At 31.9% G+C, this 17,264-nt stretch overlaps 2 protein-coding genes across 5 annotated transcripts in view; one reads left to right on the top strand and one right to left on the bottom strand.

Moving 5' to 3' along the window:
• Positions 1-316: 316 nt before the first annotated feature.
• Positions 317-2,211, bottom strand: LOC128231125 (putative nuclease HARBI1). The gene is made up of 2 exons (XM_052943544.1): positions 1,642-2,211; positions 317-508 (listed from the first exon to the last, which is right to left on the bottom strand). Exons 1-2 carry the CDS (start codon positions 2,209-2,211, stop codon positions 317-319), a joined length of 762 nt encoding a protein of 253 aa, XP_052799504.1.
• A 2,930-nt stretch (positions 2,212-5,141) lies between these two features.
• The window catches only part of LOC128232474 (alpha-(1,3)-fucosyltransferase C-like), a 79,213-nt gene continuing 67,090 nt past the window's right edge, over positions 5,142-17,264 (top strand). Inside the window, exons 1-4 of one of the 4 annotated variants that reach the window (XR_008260537.1) lie at positions 5,188-5,266; positions 14,161-14,210; positions 14,383-14,547; positions 14,762-16,745. Coding sequence is in view for 2 of the 4 variants with exons in the window: in XM_052946044.1 (XP_052802004.1) it covers positions 5,239-5,266; positions 8,457-9,535 (1,107 nt within the window). In the remaining 2 variants the exon portion in view is untranslated. Of the gene's footprint in view, positions 5,267-8,456; positions 10,131-14,160; positions 14,211-14,382; positions 16,746-17,264 lie in introns of those variants that run through there. The other 3 variants (XM_052946045.1, XR_008260536.1, XM_052946044.1) reach the window with 3 other exon arrangements.

Below are 17,264 nucleotides of genomic sequence, written 5' to 3'. Positions count from 1 at the left end.
GGAGCTCCAGGAGGCTCAACTACTGTTCTTCATTTCCCAGACAGAGAAGGTGCAACTACAGAAACAGCTCATAAAGGAAGAGATAGAAACTTCAAAAACCAAACGTCTGCTGATGAAAAAGCTCATCACATCCATAGATAATAAAGACAAAGACGAAATTGGAATGTTTCAGTTCCTCGTTGATGAAAAAGGTATTTATTAACACCAATTACAGCATTCAAATTATCCGTTCTCAGTCATGATAAGTAAACTAATGTAAAGACGTTTCCAGCAACATCACATGGCAAACTTAAAAAAAAAGTGTCCCACGTGTATATTAAAAGTAAACTTGAGCAAGGTGATCCCTGATCAAGAAGCCAGTCTCCCTGCCTGTATATGGTATTTGTGCGTCTGCCCCATCGTCATTTTCATCATCAGGCACATCTGGTTCTTGCACCATGATGGCTATATTGTGGAGAACAGCACACGCCACAATCACTTCTGATGCCTTGGCTGGTGTCTTTCTTAACTAAAACATTTCACAATGGTCATAGCTTTTTCGGCATTGACGTTTGGCATACATGTACCCCTCACCTTAATTTCATATTTAGACCGCTTTTGTCATGTCTAAAACGTTAATTTCTGAATAAATGTAACTTTATAAAAAATATACAATAGCACATTGCTTTGTTTACAGGTCACACAGAGTATCAGATGTTCATGTAAGGTGTCATCAAGTATCTTGAACACTCATACCTGCCAAAAGTACACAGTCTGCATTAAATAATATCATACCTTGTGTGTACAAAAACGTTTAATACCTTCAAATACAACATGTTTTATACTTCTTAAAACATCTTAAACACTAATTGTTATTGTGGTATTCAGTTAAGAGAAACAAAGGCCATTCGATCGTGACCTTTAAAAACACATTTGTAATCTAAATCAGATACAATCTCCTAAACTGTGCTGAAATCAGTAAACATAACATTTTTGTCATGGTCATAACTTTTAGTGATGTAAACGTTGTACGTTATTGCTTATTATAATAAGTTGATACTGGTATAAAATCTGGTCGAAATTCTTGATTATGTAGCTACATTGAATTGTATTTTACTTTAACATACCCGCTGTCTCCCATAATAATCCCATCTTCCAAACCCCTGTGGTTTCTCTCCATGTGGCATCCAAGTGTGGATGTTCGGAATATAAAGCTATCGTGAGCTGATCCATGCCACTGCGCATTGATAAATGTGAATTTTCACATTTTTAAAGGATAAAAACATGTAAAGGGGAGATAACATGACTGGTTATAAAGTTGTGAATGTTAACCGTTTCATTTTAAGGCGTTATAGCTAAAGTTTGTTGACCTTGACATTGAAAGGAAAGATTTTGCCTTGGTAAGTTCTTGTCAAATCTATATTATCAAAGAATTTCAAAGCACTTACTAATGGCAGTAACCAGCATTGTACTGAAGCAGTAATTTTATGTCTTAATAACAAATACCAAACGAAATGTGGCTGGATTTTGCTTAATTGAGTTCTTCAGCAACACCAGCAGTACAGTGATGGGTAAGTTTCAGTTTATTTCATGTTATATATAGAGCTGTATAATATTTACAGTATAATATTTTTTAAATATACTACCTTTTGCATCGCAAACTGCCATCACATTTATGGACGGGAATCCTTTTCTGTTGATAAAACCTCTCTCTTGGTCTGGTGAAGGCTTGATCAAACGGACGAGGCTACCATCAACACACCCTATAACACCTGGAAATCCAGCTATGTTGCTAAACTCAGACTTCACTCGTCTCATGGTAGCTTCATCAACTGGCCACTTAATGTACTGCTTATAACGCTTCACTATCTCTTTGGTAACCTTATCCACAACTCTACAAACAGTACTTTTATGTCTCCCATGTGTGTCCCCAACAACCTGCATAAATGAACCTGAAGCGTAGTACCTCAGCGCTATACAGACTTGTTCCTCGACTGACAGGCTACAACTTCTGTCTGTTTCCCTAGCTAGGTCCTCTCTCAGCAAATCGGCCAAATACACTATTCCTATTCTTCCAAACCTGAACCTTCTTCTCAATTCTTCATCATTTAGGCTTTCATTTAAGTTTATTACTCTAAATTCTCTATTTTTCCGTGGTATATTTACTAAACAGCCAATTACGGCAGCCAATTTAGTTTTCGTTAACTGATTCGTTAAAATGTAAAGTACCATTTGAGGTACTTTAAATTTTTCGTTAACTTAACGACTGATTTAACGGTTTCGTTATCGTTAAAATTTCCAACAACCGAAATTTAGCGAAATGAATTAAACGAAGGTATTTAACGAAAATTTAGCGATTTTTAGTCATTTTAACGATAAATTTCATCGTTATGTATTTAACGAATGTTTCAACAACCGGGCCACTATGTGTTAAACTCATGACTAGTATGGTCCCTGTCATGTGCTTACTAGTACTAGGTCGACAACTAGTAGACGGTGGCCTTCAAAGGTTCAGCTCAGTTTATATGCAAAAAGTTACAGAAACAAGCTCAGTAGCAAAAAGTTTAAACATAAACCCAGTTTGGTGGCACTCGGCAAACGCACGCCAAAGACATAGAAAACAAACAGACAAGAAACATAGAAGAACAGCACACAACTCCACAAACAGCACAGTGCATACATACTTTATATATATATAAAAATAAGTATGTTTATCAAGAATTGTTAGGTACCGCCTTGGAACGGTCAGTACAATATAAATTAATTGGGGGTTTAAACCAGTTTATGTGTAAATCATTAGGTCTATCTACCCAACTACCTGCTGGAAACATTTTAATTTACGAATTTTCTTTAAAACATCACCATAAACATCGGGATGAGCAATACTATTAGCAATCAGCGATTTAAGACTACTATTGTACTTTGATATGAGATTATAATGACCATTGACAAATTTTGAGAAAGTTTTTCTTAATTTATAATAACTGAAACACTGTTTTAGAAGTTTTTCCGTCATAAGTTTACTGCGAGAGCTGAAATTATTAACATCTGTACATATTCTAGCAAATCTTATCAACAGTGCAATAAAAACACCATATGATGGTGAACTAGGAACATCACCATCTAAAGAAGGGTAATTAATTATTTTAAAATTAAAATCATCACGTTTATCATAAAGATTGATACTCAATATATCTTCCTTTTCTTCGAGTTGCAGATCAATTGTCAATTGTTCTACGTTGTTTTAATGTTTCCATTAATTCTCTTGCCATGTGATCTTGTCTTACGCTTTCTATCTTTAAATAATGAAGAAAATAGCAATATTAATGCATTTTGAAATATTACCTACATTAAATATATTATCATTAAGTCCAAGCGGATATGGAGTTTGCAAGCGTTTAATCCAGTCAAATTCTGCGATGCATCTTGCTTTAAATTTATAAGAATTACTTTTCTTATTTGGAATATTAGATGTTCTACCGGATGACTGGTTAACTTTTCTAAACGATGTCTTGTAAAATGTTGATATAGAAAATTTAAGAAGTTATTATTCTTTTAGATTTTATACACATGTTAACGTAATCGGGCTTTCAATGGCCTCCTTGTCATGCCTACATACTGTATTCCACAAGTATCTACATTTCAAGTTAAAACATATATAATATCAGATGATTTTCAAGAGACGTTTTCCTTTATACCTATATTCTTTTTAAACAAAAAACTTACTTTCGGACAACAGAAGATTTGACCTTCTGGTAACATAACAGAGAAATTGATCTTGCAAAGTACTCCTAATAACGACCTATTAAATATGTTTCATCGGTGACTCTTCTGTAACATGAAACTAGGTGGTATCCATTAAATATCAAAGAAAGAACTTGAAAAACATGAAATTTGATTTTTCAATAAAATCGTTAAATATCCCAATATTCGATAGTATTGGTACATTTATGCAAACACATTTACCCTTAACCCAACCCTACTCCTAACCCAGCACACATTTGGTTACATTTTGATTTCACGCCCAGAGTATATTCTAAAACGTGATAAGCATGAAAGTGCTAGTTCGAATTAAACGAATCGCGAATACTTGATAAAATTGTTGTTGTTTTTGTAGTTATATCTAGATTACAATCACATATGATTGTATATAATTAACGTCAATGATAAATCATTAAACGTATAAATGGCTGTTACCCTAACCCTAACCCATCTGGACTGCATGAAAATACAATCAACGATAAACATATTGCAATTGGTAGCCTTGATTAAATTCTACACTGTTGGATCAAACTACCTAAAAATACCTAATTTTATCCAATCTAAGACTGAATAAAGAAAACGTTATTGCATTTATAAATAATAAATGACAGATATTCTTTCTAATAGACCTTGATCAAGACCTTGATCAGTGCCTGTTCTATCGAATTTCAGCTTTGTTCATTAAACTTACTAAATACGCATAAACTCTTAGTCTTTTGTCTTTGGAATCTTTTTGTAATATGTTAACACATTTTAGACGCGTCACTAAAGATATTTGTAGTCGACTCTTTAGATGTCACATTATATTTTCCTAAAACACGAGCAGAAACCCATTTTCTATGATTTCGCTACAATTGTTGTGATTATTTAAATAGATTTATATATAAGTTTCCTCAAGTTAATGCATAGCATGCTTTGATAAGATTTACCTTTACGTTTCTTTCTTTATTTAAAATTGTTGGGATACAAGTGAGGTTTGTGAACGTAAACTGGTTTAAACCCCCAGTAAATTTACATTTTACTGACCGTTCCAAGGCGGTACCTAACACTCCTTGATAAACATACCTAGGTTTTGTATATATAGTATGTATGCACTGTACTGTTTGTCGAGTTTTGTGCTATTCTTCCATGTTTCTTGTTTGTGAATTTTTGTGTTTGAGTTCTATGTCTTTGGCGTTTACCGAGTGCCATTAAACCGGGTTTATCTTTAAACGTTTTGCTACTGAACTTGTTTCTGCAGTTTTTTACAACAGTATTGGTTTTGATTAATGGTTTAAAGTGTTTGTGATAAGCATTTCGTCAAAAATTGTTCATATTCCACTGTAAACGTTTTCTCATATTACACTCAATCTATCTATACATTATTATTTTTTTCAAAAATAGGAACCAGTTAGTGTAAAGAAATATGCAATTTGATATCACTTGAAATTTAATACCATGTATACACGGGTCTTTGGATGATAGGAAATTTTAAATAAAAAAAATATTTTGAAAAGAATGTCTAAGGATATCTGGAGATCTCAAGGTAATACATGTGTTGCATGTTCCTTTGATAAAGGCAGTAAATGTTAACTCTGCGTTCAAGTGATGTTATTGGTTTTAACTCTTAAATATAATATTCACTTAATTTATAATTCAGTTTTAATATTGAATAAACATGCACACACTGTATATTTTTTTAGTATTTTATATACGTTAGTAAAGTATTGTCGAATTTTCCTTTTTTGTTCTAATGAACAAGTTATCTCTTTGCCAAACAAAACATATTTGTAATATTACTGTTGATAAAACTGATTTATCAATGCAATATATAATCGGATTCAAAAAAACGTGAAACTTCCTAAACCATGCCTGTACTCCCCTATAAAATTGAAAATGATATTGCATACATATATGTTATCACTATATGTTTAGCAAACTTATATCGTAGTTGTACAGAGAGTTAAAGCTGGCTGTGTTTATAATCTTACATAAGATTGGATCAAAACTTGCAAAATCACTTGACAAGAATGATTTACATTTCGAAGAAATACAACATATAATGTTCAATAGTCAATTTTAAGACAAATATTATCAATACAATGTTTTTCTAAAACAAAATATCATGTTTATCAGCTGAACCCATTTTCCGTGATCAGCGATTAGCAGATTAATATTAACATAAAACATTCACAACTATGTCAACTTTCATATTGTACATCTCATTGACTAGGAATAGTATCATTTCTACTACTTATCTTTTCAACAACTGTTTTCATATCTTTGTTTCTGTCATTGTTTCCAAAGTCATGCTTTAGTCTTACAAAATAATAATCCCATATATATGTCAATGGCATTTTAGTATGAACATTTTGTTTGTTTATCGTACTTTTTTTGTTCATTTCATGTTTAACATTTCATACCAATATTTCTGTGTTTTCGTATATACATTATCTTTTAAACAAGAACGTCAACAAGTTAGCAGAGCTACTGTGCAAGAAGTACCATGTGCGTATCACAACGATATTTCAGCATACACACGCAACTTAGTTAAATGTTAGCTAAAAATGACACTCTTATTAAAAACTTTACAAACACATGTTTAACAAACATCAATTTTGACTGATAAACCTTGAACTACTTACTAGATAATGCATTTATGGAAAATAATTATTACTGCTAACAAAATATTAAACGTGTATTAAAGAAGGAAGCGCACAAAAATATTAAATGATTGGTGAATGCCAAAATATTTACTGTGATCTTCTAAAGTCTCATAAGTTAGAAATACCGTGTTTAATGCTCATTTATTTCAAATTAAACTCGATATCCTTCATGAGAACCATTGTTTTCGACATTTGTTCATCCTTTTTGGAATATTTAAACAATATTTTTAATTATGGTAAAGCTTATCTCGGAGTAATCGTGCATCTTTAATAAGCGGTATGAAAACAAACATTTCACCGATATTCGTGATTGTAATTATATATTTTTATTTGAACTTTGCATTTGTTGTCTATTAGTTTTATAACTCAGGCAGTGGGTGCGTAAACTATTACATAAGAAAAGTTGATAGTTATCTGAAAATCACCGTCCAATAAAGCCACTTATTTACAGGGAAGGTTTTTACTAGCTTTTTTAATTTTGAAATGGTTGAAAGATATAATATGATATGCTAAAATTTGTTTAAAAGTTTTTTTCAGACCTCCAACTTACGAGGTAGAATATGTTTGTAAAAAAGTGCTTAACCGTATTTTTCTTTCAAAACTAGTTGTTTTCAAGAAATGAAACTGTCTCAAATATGAGAAAAATGAAATTTGTTATCGTAAATTAAACTTTTCTTGATAGCGCATTATATTTTTTATTGTACAAAAATGACGAGGAAAGATAAAACACCTTCAATTTTGTTGTACTTTTATGGTACCAATACAAACAACCGAGTGCGTTTGATGGATGTGATGTGTGTAAAAATCGGTATGTTTTTCGAGAATTAAACCTGATGCTTATTATCCAATTTTATTGCAAAAAGAGATGAATATTTGCGAAACAAAATGTTTTATAACCTATTGTAAGCGTTATATGAGTGATTAACAAGACTGTTTAAATATGTTAAGACTTATTTAGTGAGTGTAATTAAATTTATCTGTTTTTTGTAACGAATGTAATTTTTGTTCAGCTTTAGTTTAGTCAATTAATGCAATTGCTTATTAACTTAGGGCCACAACTAAGTAGCTCGTCACCACAACCTGGTAAATTTAGAAACTTAGTAACTTGAGGCCACAGGGTAGTAATCTGTGGCCGAAACATAGTAAATTGAGACTAAAACTTAGCAAATTGTGGCCACAACTTAGTAACTTCAGGCCACAACTTAGTGAATTGTGGCCACCACAAAAAAGGATCCACGACTTAGTAACGTGTGGCCACGACTTTGTTTAGCCAATCAAAACAGGTGTTTAATCTTTGTCGCTATATGGCTATAACGCAGTAATTACTCCTGATACTAAAACGCTATTTGTACTAAGCAATATTTAACAATATGGACGAAGACAGGGAAAGTCTTATATCAGATTACTTTCAGGAAGGCCTTTCTTATGCTAATATTTTAACTGTTTTGAGGAGAAGTCATATAAATCAAATATGTTTACAGCCTTTGCACAGAATACTGAACTCGTTGACGTTAAGACGAAGAGAGTACAGTGACGCTCGTTCTGTTTATGACTTTTTTGACAACGTGATCGAGCTTTCTGGACGTAATCATGGTTACAGAATTATGCGTCAATGGTGTTTGTCGAATGAATTTTGGTTTGATTTAAACGTTAGGTTCTGTAGCTTTTCGTATACATATTGAGTTTATCATCCATGTCGAAAACCATGACTCGGCACCATGGCAGTGGTTCATCCTCTTTATTTTTCCTTTAGCTTCTATTATGACTAAATAAGTTCGGTTTGTACAGGTCAAATATAATGAGAATCCTTAATACCTTACTATTACCGGTAAAAGCCATAAAGAGTCAAAAATGACACAACTGTTTTGAATGGCTTAACTAACTTGCGGCCAAAAGTTACTTAGTTGAAGCCACAATTTATTTAGTTGTGGCCACAATTTACTTAGTTGTGGCCACAACTGACAAAGTTGTAGCCTCAAGTTACTAAGTTGTTGCTTCAATGTTTATAAAGTGTTGCGGATGTCACCTCTGTGTCACCGTAATTATCATTTCCGTTGTTTTGTTTGACAGGTTTGCGAGCGATTGTTTCTATAAGCAGTGCAATTGCTATCAGCTATTATATATATTTAAACCATGTCATGGAATTCAGCGATCGGGTCAAGAAGGAAAATGGAGAGGAACATGTGGTGTTGAATAGAACAAATGTAACACATATAATTCTTTGGTGGAATCAGCCAATATGGGTTGCACCCTTTGAAAAGAAATGTGGTAACTGTATTACTTCAACGAACAGAGGCGATTTCAATAAAAGCTCTGCAGTGGTGTTTTCCTTAGCGGATGGTAACATGGGTACTAAACCACCAATAGAAAACATTAAGAGAAACCAAAATCAAATATGGGTAGCTTTTTCATTAGAGACAAATGTGCAAAACTCGTGGATCAGAGATTACAAAAATAAACATTGGAAATATGTGTTCAATTGGACATGGAACTATAGACCTTCTGCTGATATATTTATGCCGTATGGAAGGGTATCAGAAAGATTAAAGCCATTGTCAAAGAACTACTCCATGATATTTCAACGTAAGAACAAATTTGCAGCATGGGCCGTCAGTCACTGTAATGCACACAGTTTAAGAGACAAATTTGTGAAAAAAATGAATATGTGTTTGCAAAAACAAAGTATCGACATATTTGGAAAATGTGGACCTTTAAGGATTTCAAAGAGTAGACTCCCTACTTTATTAAACAATGATTATAAGTTTTATTTAGCGTTTGAAAATGCTTTTTGTGATGATTATGTTACAGAAAAGATATTTGCCAACTATAACAATGACATTATTATTGTGGTTCGCGGAAAAGCAAACTATACTAATATATTTCCAAAAGGCTCGTTCATCAACACAAAGGACTTCAGAACCATAAGCGATTTAGTTAGATTTTTGAATGAAGTGTCGGAAAATGAAACCTTGTATTCGAATTATTTAATACAGAAAGACAAATTTCAAGCATGGGGCAAACTAAAGGAGCAATATAAGCAGTCAATATGTGATATTTGCCGAAACTTGAATGATCCCTATCTTAAAAAGAAGACAATTTTTGACGCAGAAGAGGAACTTGGACAGTGCATCAAACCAAATGATATTTAGTATAACCGAGTATTTCATTCTGATCGAACAGACCACACTCCACTCAAATGCCCTTCTTCTTGATTTCACCATGAACATGTCAAACATTTCAATACACACAATTTTTATTTTGATCTTCTTTTTGTCATAAAACAATGCGGTATTGTACAATATGTGTGTTAGTTTATGTCTACACACAAGTTAAGTTATGTTCTCGAAGACGATGTGAAGAAACTATATAATATAGTAGTTGCTACTTTTTTCTTATTTTTGAATATTGTTTTAGTTGCTACTTTTTTATTATTTTTGAATATTTTTTTAGCTCCAATATTTACATAAAAAACAACAGGAACAAATACAGAGGTCGTAAGTTTAAACAAAAAAACCGTTTAATGGCACAGCGTAAATGCATAAGACATAGACTACAAAAACATTTAAAAACCAAATACATGAATCACAAGCACAAAAATCATCAAACAAAATCAAGGATATATGCACAAACTGTTCTCGTTTAGACATTCATCAGACCGAGTGGTATACATTTTAAACTACTTACTTGTTTTTTTGTGTTAAATATATGATTGTTTTTGATAAGACAAATAAAAAAATATCGTGATATTTGGCTACTTAATATTTTTCCATCATATTCGACATGCAAATGAGACCTTTTTGTGTGGACATCCAGTTCTGTGGTTTGACGCACCGTAGTTTCAAACATACTTCACACGTGTAAAATCTGGCCTTAATACAGATACATTAACATCTAAATTTATAATATTATATTAATTTTGTCTGAGTTTTTTGGATGTTTCCTTTTTCATTAAAGACCTTTTATGTTTTATTAGCAATTGTGTTTTCCGAAGTATGCGTGTCCATTTAACTTACGACACACGTGGATAGTTTTGACGTAAATACGAAATATGTACATATTTTGTGACAGTTGACAAATGTTCATTTTCGAGCTTCAATCAATTACATTCTTGATAAAACAAAACAAAAATAGTAGTTTTACACACCTTGTGTTTTTTTTATTAAACGTCCTAAATGGGTGTAAGTTTCTGGTTTTCAAGCAGATACGAAAAGTATTAAAAAAAAGTGTTTGTCCTTTTCTCACTTTTTATAAAAATTGGATTAGTCTTCGAACAGGTGTGCCTTTTAAACATTATATACACTTGTTAATTTTGATTGTGATTAAGATGCTAAAGATGTTTTATATTGGGATATGTTTTAAATGATTAAGACGCTTTCCCCACACATTTTAACCTCGAATTCTGACCTTTTTTCGACGTTTTTACACTTTATGTATTTATTCAAAACACAATTTATTATTGGTCTCAAAATATACGAAACATATATAATTCAAGTCAAATCATTACCTGCTTTAAATACATTTACTGTTTCATCACCGGAAACATTGTTTTCTCACAAATGGTGAGCCAATTTAACTTTATACACATATTGCTGTGAGTCTGGCTGAATAAGGCCGTAAGTTGTACTGTTGGAAATTGGTTACACCACGGTGATCTTGCAAGAACAGCACCACGCATGGTTCTAGGACGTCTTTGGCATCCCGCTGGGCCGTCAGATTTCGTTGCACTACTTTGGTGAATGCAATACAAAAAACAGTATAAATCGCGACAATATTTGAAAATATTATTAATTTAAGTACTCATTCATCATTCGCAAACAGTTTCTGCAAATGATTGAATTGTGCCCTGGAAACAAATTTAATTCATCCTCAACATCAGTGATAACGATAAAGTAAGCATGTATCAACAATATTGTTTGAAAATCTGACCCCATTTGCTATCGATAATCGAATCGAATCGAATCGGACTAAGTATTTTTATTTACTATCGGACAATAATCGAAAGTTCATAAAATCAGTAAGGAATTTATTCTTTATACATAATATCATCACAATCATTTAAATGGTTAACCTGGAATCAATACGATGCTATAGTCATGCTTTTTGCAACAGTAAGTAACTATCCATAATCATTTTCTGTCTTAATAAACGTAACGAAAAAAAAAACACAGCACAAACTCAATAATTGAACATCAATTGCAAAATGATGCACACCGCAACAAGTAAGTTATCTTAGCCTTTTATCCATGTAAAAGCATATTGAATATTTTTGCACCAGCTTAACATTCAATAACCTGTCATATTGAACATTTCATTTGAATATCTTAATTTTATAAAACTTTCACAAAAAAAGCTTAGTTACTTACAAACAATACCAATAAAGGTTTCAAAAACAGAATGCTTCTTGCCGGTGTCCCCGATTATTGCAGGTAAGACCGGATCCACTTCACCATAGAGACAGGTTACTAGAGGTTGTATGAATTATATAATCAATTAAAAACACCAAAGGATTGTACAAAAATAAATTGAAAAGGTACGAGGAAAAAGGGTATTTTAAAACATCCGAAACGGATTAAAACATGTCATAACATTGCATAGTTTTCGTAACATTGGTTAAATAAGTTTGTTGAGCAAGTATAACCTATGGTGCGGCATCATTTGGTAATAAAATAACGAGGTTTTTTTTGCAGCATTAAATATACACGCACTCATGCATATGCATACACATACGTTCGAGTGATGTTCGTATAATCGATGTGCCCTTTTCTAGATAATGTTTTCAAAAAATGGATTTCAAATATATTGATACAAATATGTTATTTTAGTCCTTCGATTTTTTATAAGGCTATTTGTGTTGTATTTTTATAAAGAAATATGTAATAATGAATTATCTATGTCGTAAGTGAAACTGCGGATGAAAAATAATAATATCATCAAGGATTGGCATGGTATACTTACTGCATCGACTAGAGCTGTATTTTTTATATGAATCATACCTCCAAATCTTGAATATTACAATGTTTCGGAAGTCAACGTCTAAATTACGACTATCCTCACACAGATTAAGCATTAAACAGGTAGATGGAATAGATCACTAGCAAAACCCTTAAACGAACGTATACATACCATTTGTATACTATTTGAATTATCATTTTATTTAAAGTACACATTGTATACTGAACCCTGAGTAAGATATTTACCTTAGTATTCTAGACAATGTCCCAATATTAATAAATATGTTGAACTCTTTCATATCGAAAATGAAGCTATTTTGAAAAATGTAAATGTGCATATTTTTAAAGCATTTGAATTAAGAAACATTACGTTATACTCCATGTAATTTGTTTTGTTTGTTGTGATTGTCATCTATTGTTTGTAAACAATTACAAAGTAACTGAATCAAGTGCACCTATGAAGACAAAGATAGTTATTAACTTTTGGGGTACCTCTCTATGTATATGTAGATGGTTCTATGACTTTCTTGAAAATAAATGTTCTGTGATGTTCTGTTTTGTTCTGTTGATCATAACATTCTTAGTATAAATTTTCAATTGATTCAATACCTGAATTACAGAATGAAAATAAGCTACAATCGAAAAGATTGAACTTAAAAAGCTGTTTGTTTGTTGATATTATTCTTAAAGAAATGTGTAGTCCTTAATGTAGTATCTATTGTAGATGTGTATATATAACAGTCTATTCTGTTCCATTTAAAATGTTCATCCAGTTTTCAGTCAAACTTAATGATGTTCCAACAGAAATATAAGTATCGGCAACCAAAACGTTTCTGATATCCTACATAAATCGAAACAAACATTTATCAACCATTGAACTGACCTGTCCACTCAAATCGTTTTCCCTTCCTCGTTCTCCGTATATTTTCAATATTTTCGCTTCCTCTACTGTACCAATTGTTGGCCTCATATCCCCAACTTTATTCTTCACATTTCATTCTATTAATATTCGATTAAACAAAACAACATTAAAAGCAGATTTACGGAATAATAGCTTTCAAGCTTTCTCCTCTATTATGTATATTTTTAGTGTTTTGTGCATATATCATGTCTTCATTTCATGTTATGTTATCCTTGCAAATAACTAATGATATATACTCAAGATGTAAACACAATCTGAATGAAATGTTTGAAAATTAATTTACCAAAATTATGAACTCTGTGTGAATTCAATAGGCAACACTCATCTTTTTGTAATACCCTTTGTAGTAAAACATAAGACAGCTGTTTTCATAATACATACTTTTTTATGAATATGTTGAAACTTATGGTTTCTAACGATGACTGCATCGTATCTTTGAAAAGTATTTGCATTAGGTGCTCTTAAATGTTTCCCTCCGTCTGCAGATAGAGTTGGGATCTCTAATCATTGAAGAACTTGGGGTTAACCTTTTCGTTTATTATTATTATTATTTGTTTTATTGATAAGTTTCCTCAAGTTAATGCATACGATAAGATTTGTCTTTTGCGTTTTATCTTTATTAAGAATTGTTGGGATAAGAGTAATGTTTGTGCACATATTTCTGTAGCTTTTTGCATATATATTGTACGAGTTTAAACAGAACTGACACTTCTTGTTATTTCTAAACATGCTATGTTAATTATCTGTTGTATTATTTTTAAAACATATTATTTAGTGACATATTCAATTCCAATTATCGATAATGTTCCTATTATAAATGATAATTTAGAATCATCAAACGAATAAACAATAATGCTATGGATATATTTGATGTCAATTTATTTCAAACATTTTGTTACAGATCCTACTAAATGGTAAAATTATTTTTAAATCTACAAGACAAGACAAGATGTAAGTTTGACTATCAATCTAATTTAATTAGACCAGAACTTTTGTCTTTGCTTTGGGTTAGAGGACATAGTTTTGAGTTCACTTTGAAATATCGTTCGGGTTAATTGACTCGTAGAGGCCAAAGAGCAGACGATCTAGTTGTGGAACTCATTTATGGCAATATTTCTTACAGGTTACCAACCATCATAGAATGTAAGGACATTCCAAACAACATAAATGATATACCGATCCAAAAGAAGCAGCTAACATTTCGCACACGCCATGCATTGCATCCAGCAATCCCGAGCTAGACCATTTTGCTGATATATCTTTGTTGATATGCAGAGATCTGTTGGAGGTAAATCATGTTCTTGACGAAAGGCTTTCGCCTTAACAATATTCTTATGCTCAGGCCTTGAATTTCGCCTCCATCTTTGATCATCCACAAAAGCCAGATCAGATTCCTGGGACTTTTATAGTTAGACAAAATTCCATGGTTTGTCTTTGAATGACGTCCTCATGACAGGATCCGATCTTAGAAATAGTTTGTTAGGTATCTTTTTGCGTTTCAGGAAAAAGGCTTAAGTAGTCAGAGGTCACATCGAGGGGATTTATTACTGTTTCACGAGTGATGAGAGTGAATATTCAAAGTAATTTTCCTATAAGGTTAATAGTCCTGTAAATGAGATGATTGAGATGATTGAATACAGGATATGGTTCCATGTGTTTGGCAATATGCCATCACCATCAGTAGGTCCCATGATGTTAAAAGTTTTGTCTCTGGCCATCTTATGTAGATGACAGACTGATGCCATTACCTACTCAAGCTGATGCCTTGGACCTTTTGTTCAGAACTAGAGATGACCCGATTAAAAATGGCAATCTCCGTCTTCACAAGATAGCTTCTAACAACGCAGAGGTCATGAATAAAATTCCCGTTGATGACTTAGCAGAGAACCAAAAAGCAGGTTGACATTCTAATATATCAATCCAATCAACTCATTGAGTAATTCGCCCAACTGGCTGCTGCATTAATTCTCTTACCATGTGATCTTTTCTTACGGTTTCTATCTTTAAATAATAAAAACATATCAATACCAATACATTTTAATATATATATTACCTACATTAAATATGTTATCATTGAGTCCAAGCGGATATGGTGTTTGCAAACGGTTAATCCAGTCAAGTGCTGCGATGCATGTTGCTTTGAATTTATAGGAATTACTTTTTTATCTGTAAATAATATATGTTCTACTAGATAAATGGTTAATTTTTCCAAACTATGTCTGGTCTTATAAAACAAGTCAATGGTTTATTTTTAAAAAAATTTTATAAACATGTTCTCGTTATCGGGCTTTGAAAGGTCTCCCTGTGTAAACCATTTTAATCGAACAATGTAAAAACGTTTTTGTTTTTTTTATGTCTAGGTTAAGACCTGAAATTAAAACGTGTGTTTAAGTTAAACTTAAGTTAAGTTACTGCGTTTGTTTCTGTATTTGTTCTATAAAAATCTGATACATAGTTTATTAACCTTTACATTACGAGTTATAAATATACGTAGGTCTTAATCGAAGAGGAAACACATCGATAAACATTAAAAATAAGATTTATAATAAAAAAAACTACAAACACAAGCTCAGTAGCCAAAAGTTTAAACATAAATTCCGTTTAATGGCACAGGGTAATCGCCAAAGACATGGAACACAAAAACAAAAACTCACAAACAAGAATCATGGAACAACAGCACAAAACACCACAATAAACACAGTGTCAATGTCGATATAAGTCGACACATGTCACAAATTCGGATATTTGCCTCATCTAGGTCTCTGCAAATGCTCGCACTGGTTTAATAACTTAAATTAGCAATCAAATTTTATAAAGCTCTTATATGTCGATTATCGATTAGTGATAAAGGATATAAGCTATGCAGTCACTTCATTTGGCACACATAGTATGTAAAACCGCAAAATATTGCAGGACGAAACGTATGAATTCTTTACAAGAATGTCACAAAATAGAATGACTTAAGTTACCCGGTGTGTACAAAGTGTGTTTGGCATACCATAGTGAATGTAAAAAAAACATTATCAAAATTGAAGAATAAAAAACATAAGAATATAATATAGTGAGAAATGCGTTGAAACTTTACAAATGCTAAAGACATAGGATAGTTTATTGGTAAATGCGATGTCCAACGTGATTTATTATTCAGTAAACTTATTAGGTACAAATAATCTGACAACTAACAAATAGTTTTTTTAAAATGTGTGAAGTAAATTAATTGGAGACACAATTTATACAATTGGAAACACTGGTATAAATCATTAAACTCGTTAAAAAAAAACTACGCATATTGAAAATGTTGAAAAATTTGTAAAGGTCAAAAAATATTTCTAGGCAAAAATGTAAGCTCTTTTAAAATATCACAAATCAAATAATGTCAGAAAGTAGCATATTGTTCGAATCAAAGTTAATATCCGACGAGATGAATAAGCACGTTTTGCTTGAAAAACCAGAATTTTACTAATTTATTACCTCAATGAAAAAAATGAAAACAATCACACGCAGTATATATATATATATATATATATATATATATATATATATATATATATATATATACAAATTCAACCTTTGGGACATTTTGCCTATTTGAACAACCTTTGGAAGACATTATCATTACATGCTATATATCCTATAATAATATATCCTTTGCATATTCCTTCATAAAATATGCATAATTAAATGTAGTAAAGCATAATTAATGATGTTTTTTTCCCAAAATACTAGCCATCGAGAATATACAATTTTTGACTGTCGCCTAAAGGTAAAGCGCCGGATGTTCATGAAAAAGTACAACCTTTGGGAGAAGTACCCCAAATGTTGTACTGTATATGTCGCCGAAAGGTTCAATATTATATATAATGTAATTTGACTACTAAACTCAGCCGGTAGAGTGGTCTGAATGTTTCGCGGCAGACCCCGTTCGAATGTTTTAGTCCTACTGACAACGTTAAGATGCCAGTTCGGTAACCATGATTTATGTAGCCATCTCCTCAATCCTTTCAT

This window comes from Mya arenaria, chromosome 4, assembly GCF_026914265.1.
Source record: "Mya arenaria isolate MELC-2E11 chromosome 4, ASM2691426v1".
In the NCBI taxonomy this organism is placed as follows: domain Eukaryota; kingdom Metazoa; phylum Mollusca; class Bivalvia; order Myida; family Myidae; genus Mya; species Mya arenaria.
The sequence above is the reverse complement of the archived record's forward strand: the minus strand, read 5'-3'. Positions and strand labels throughout refer to the sequence as shown.

Coding starts and splice junctions, on each gene's coding strand:
- LOC128231125 (XM_052943544.1), bottom strand. CDS start 2,211: ATGGTACTTTACATTTTAACGAATCAGTTAACGAAAACTAAATTGGCT. Junction 509..1,641: donor CGTCCATAAATGTGATGGCA/GTTTGCGATGCA, acceptor GAAATGTTTTAG/TTAAGAAAGACACCAGCCAA.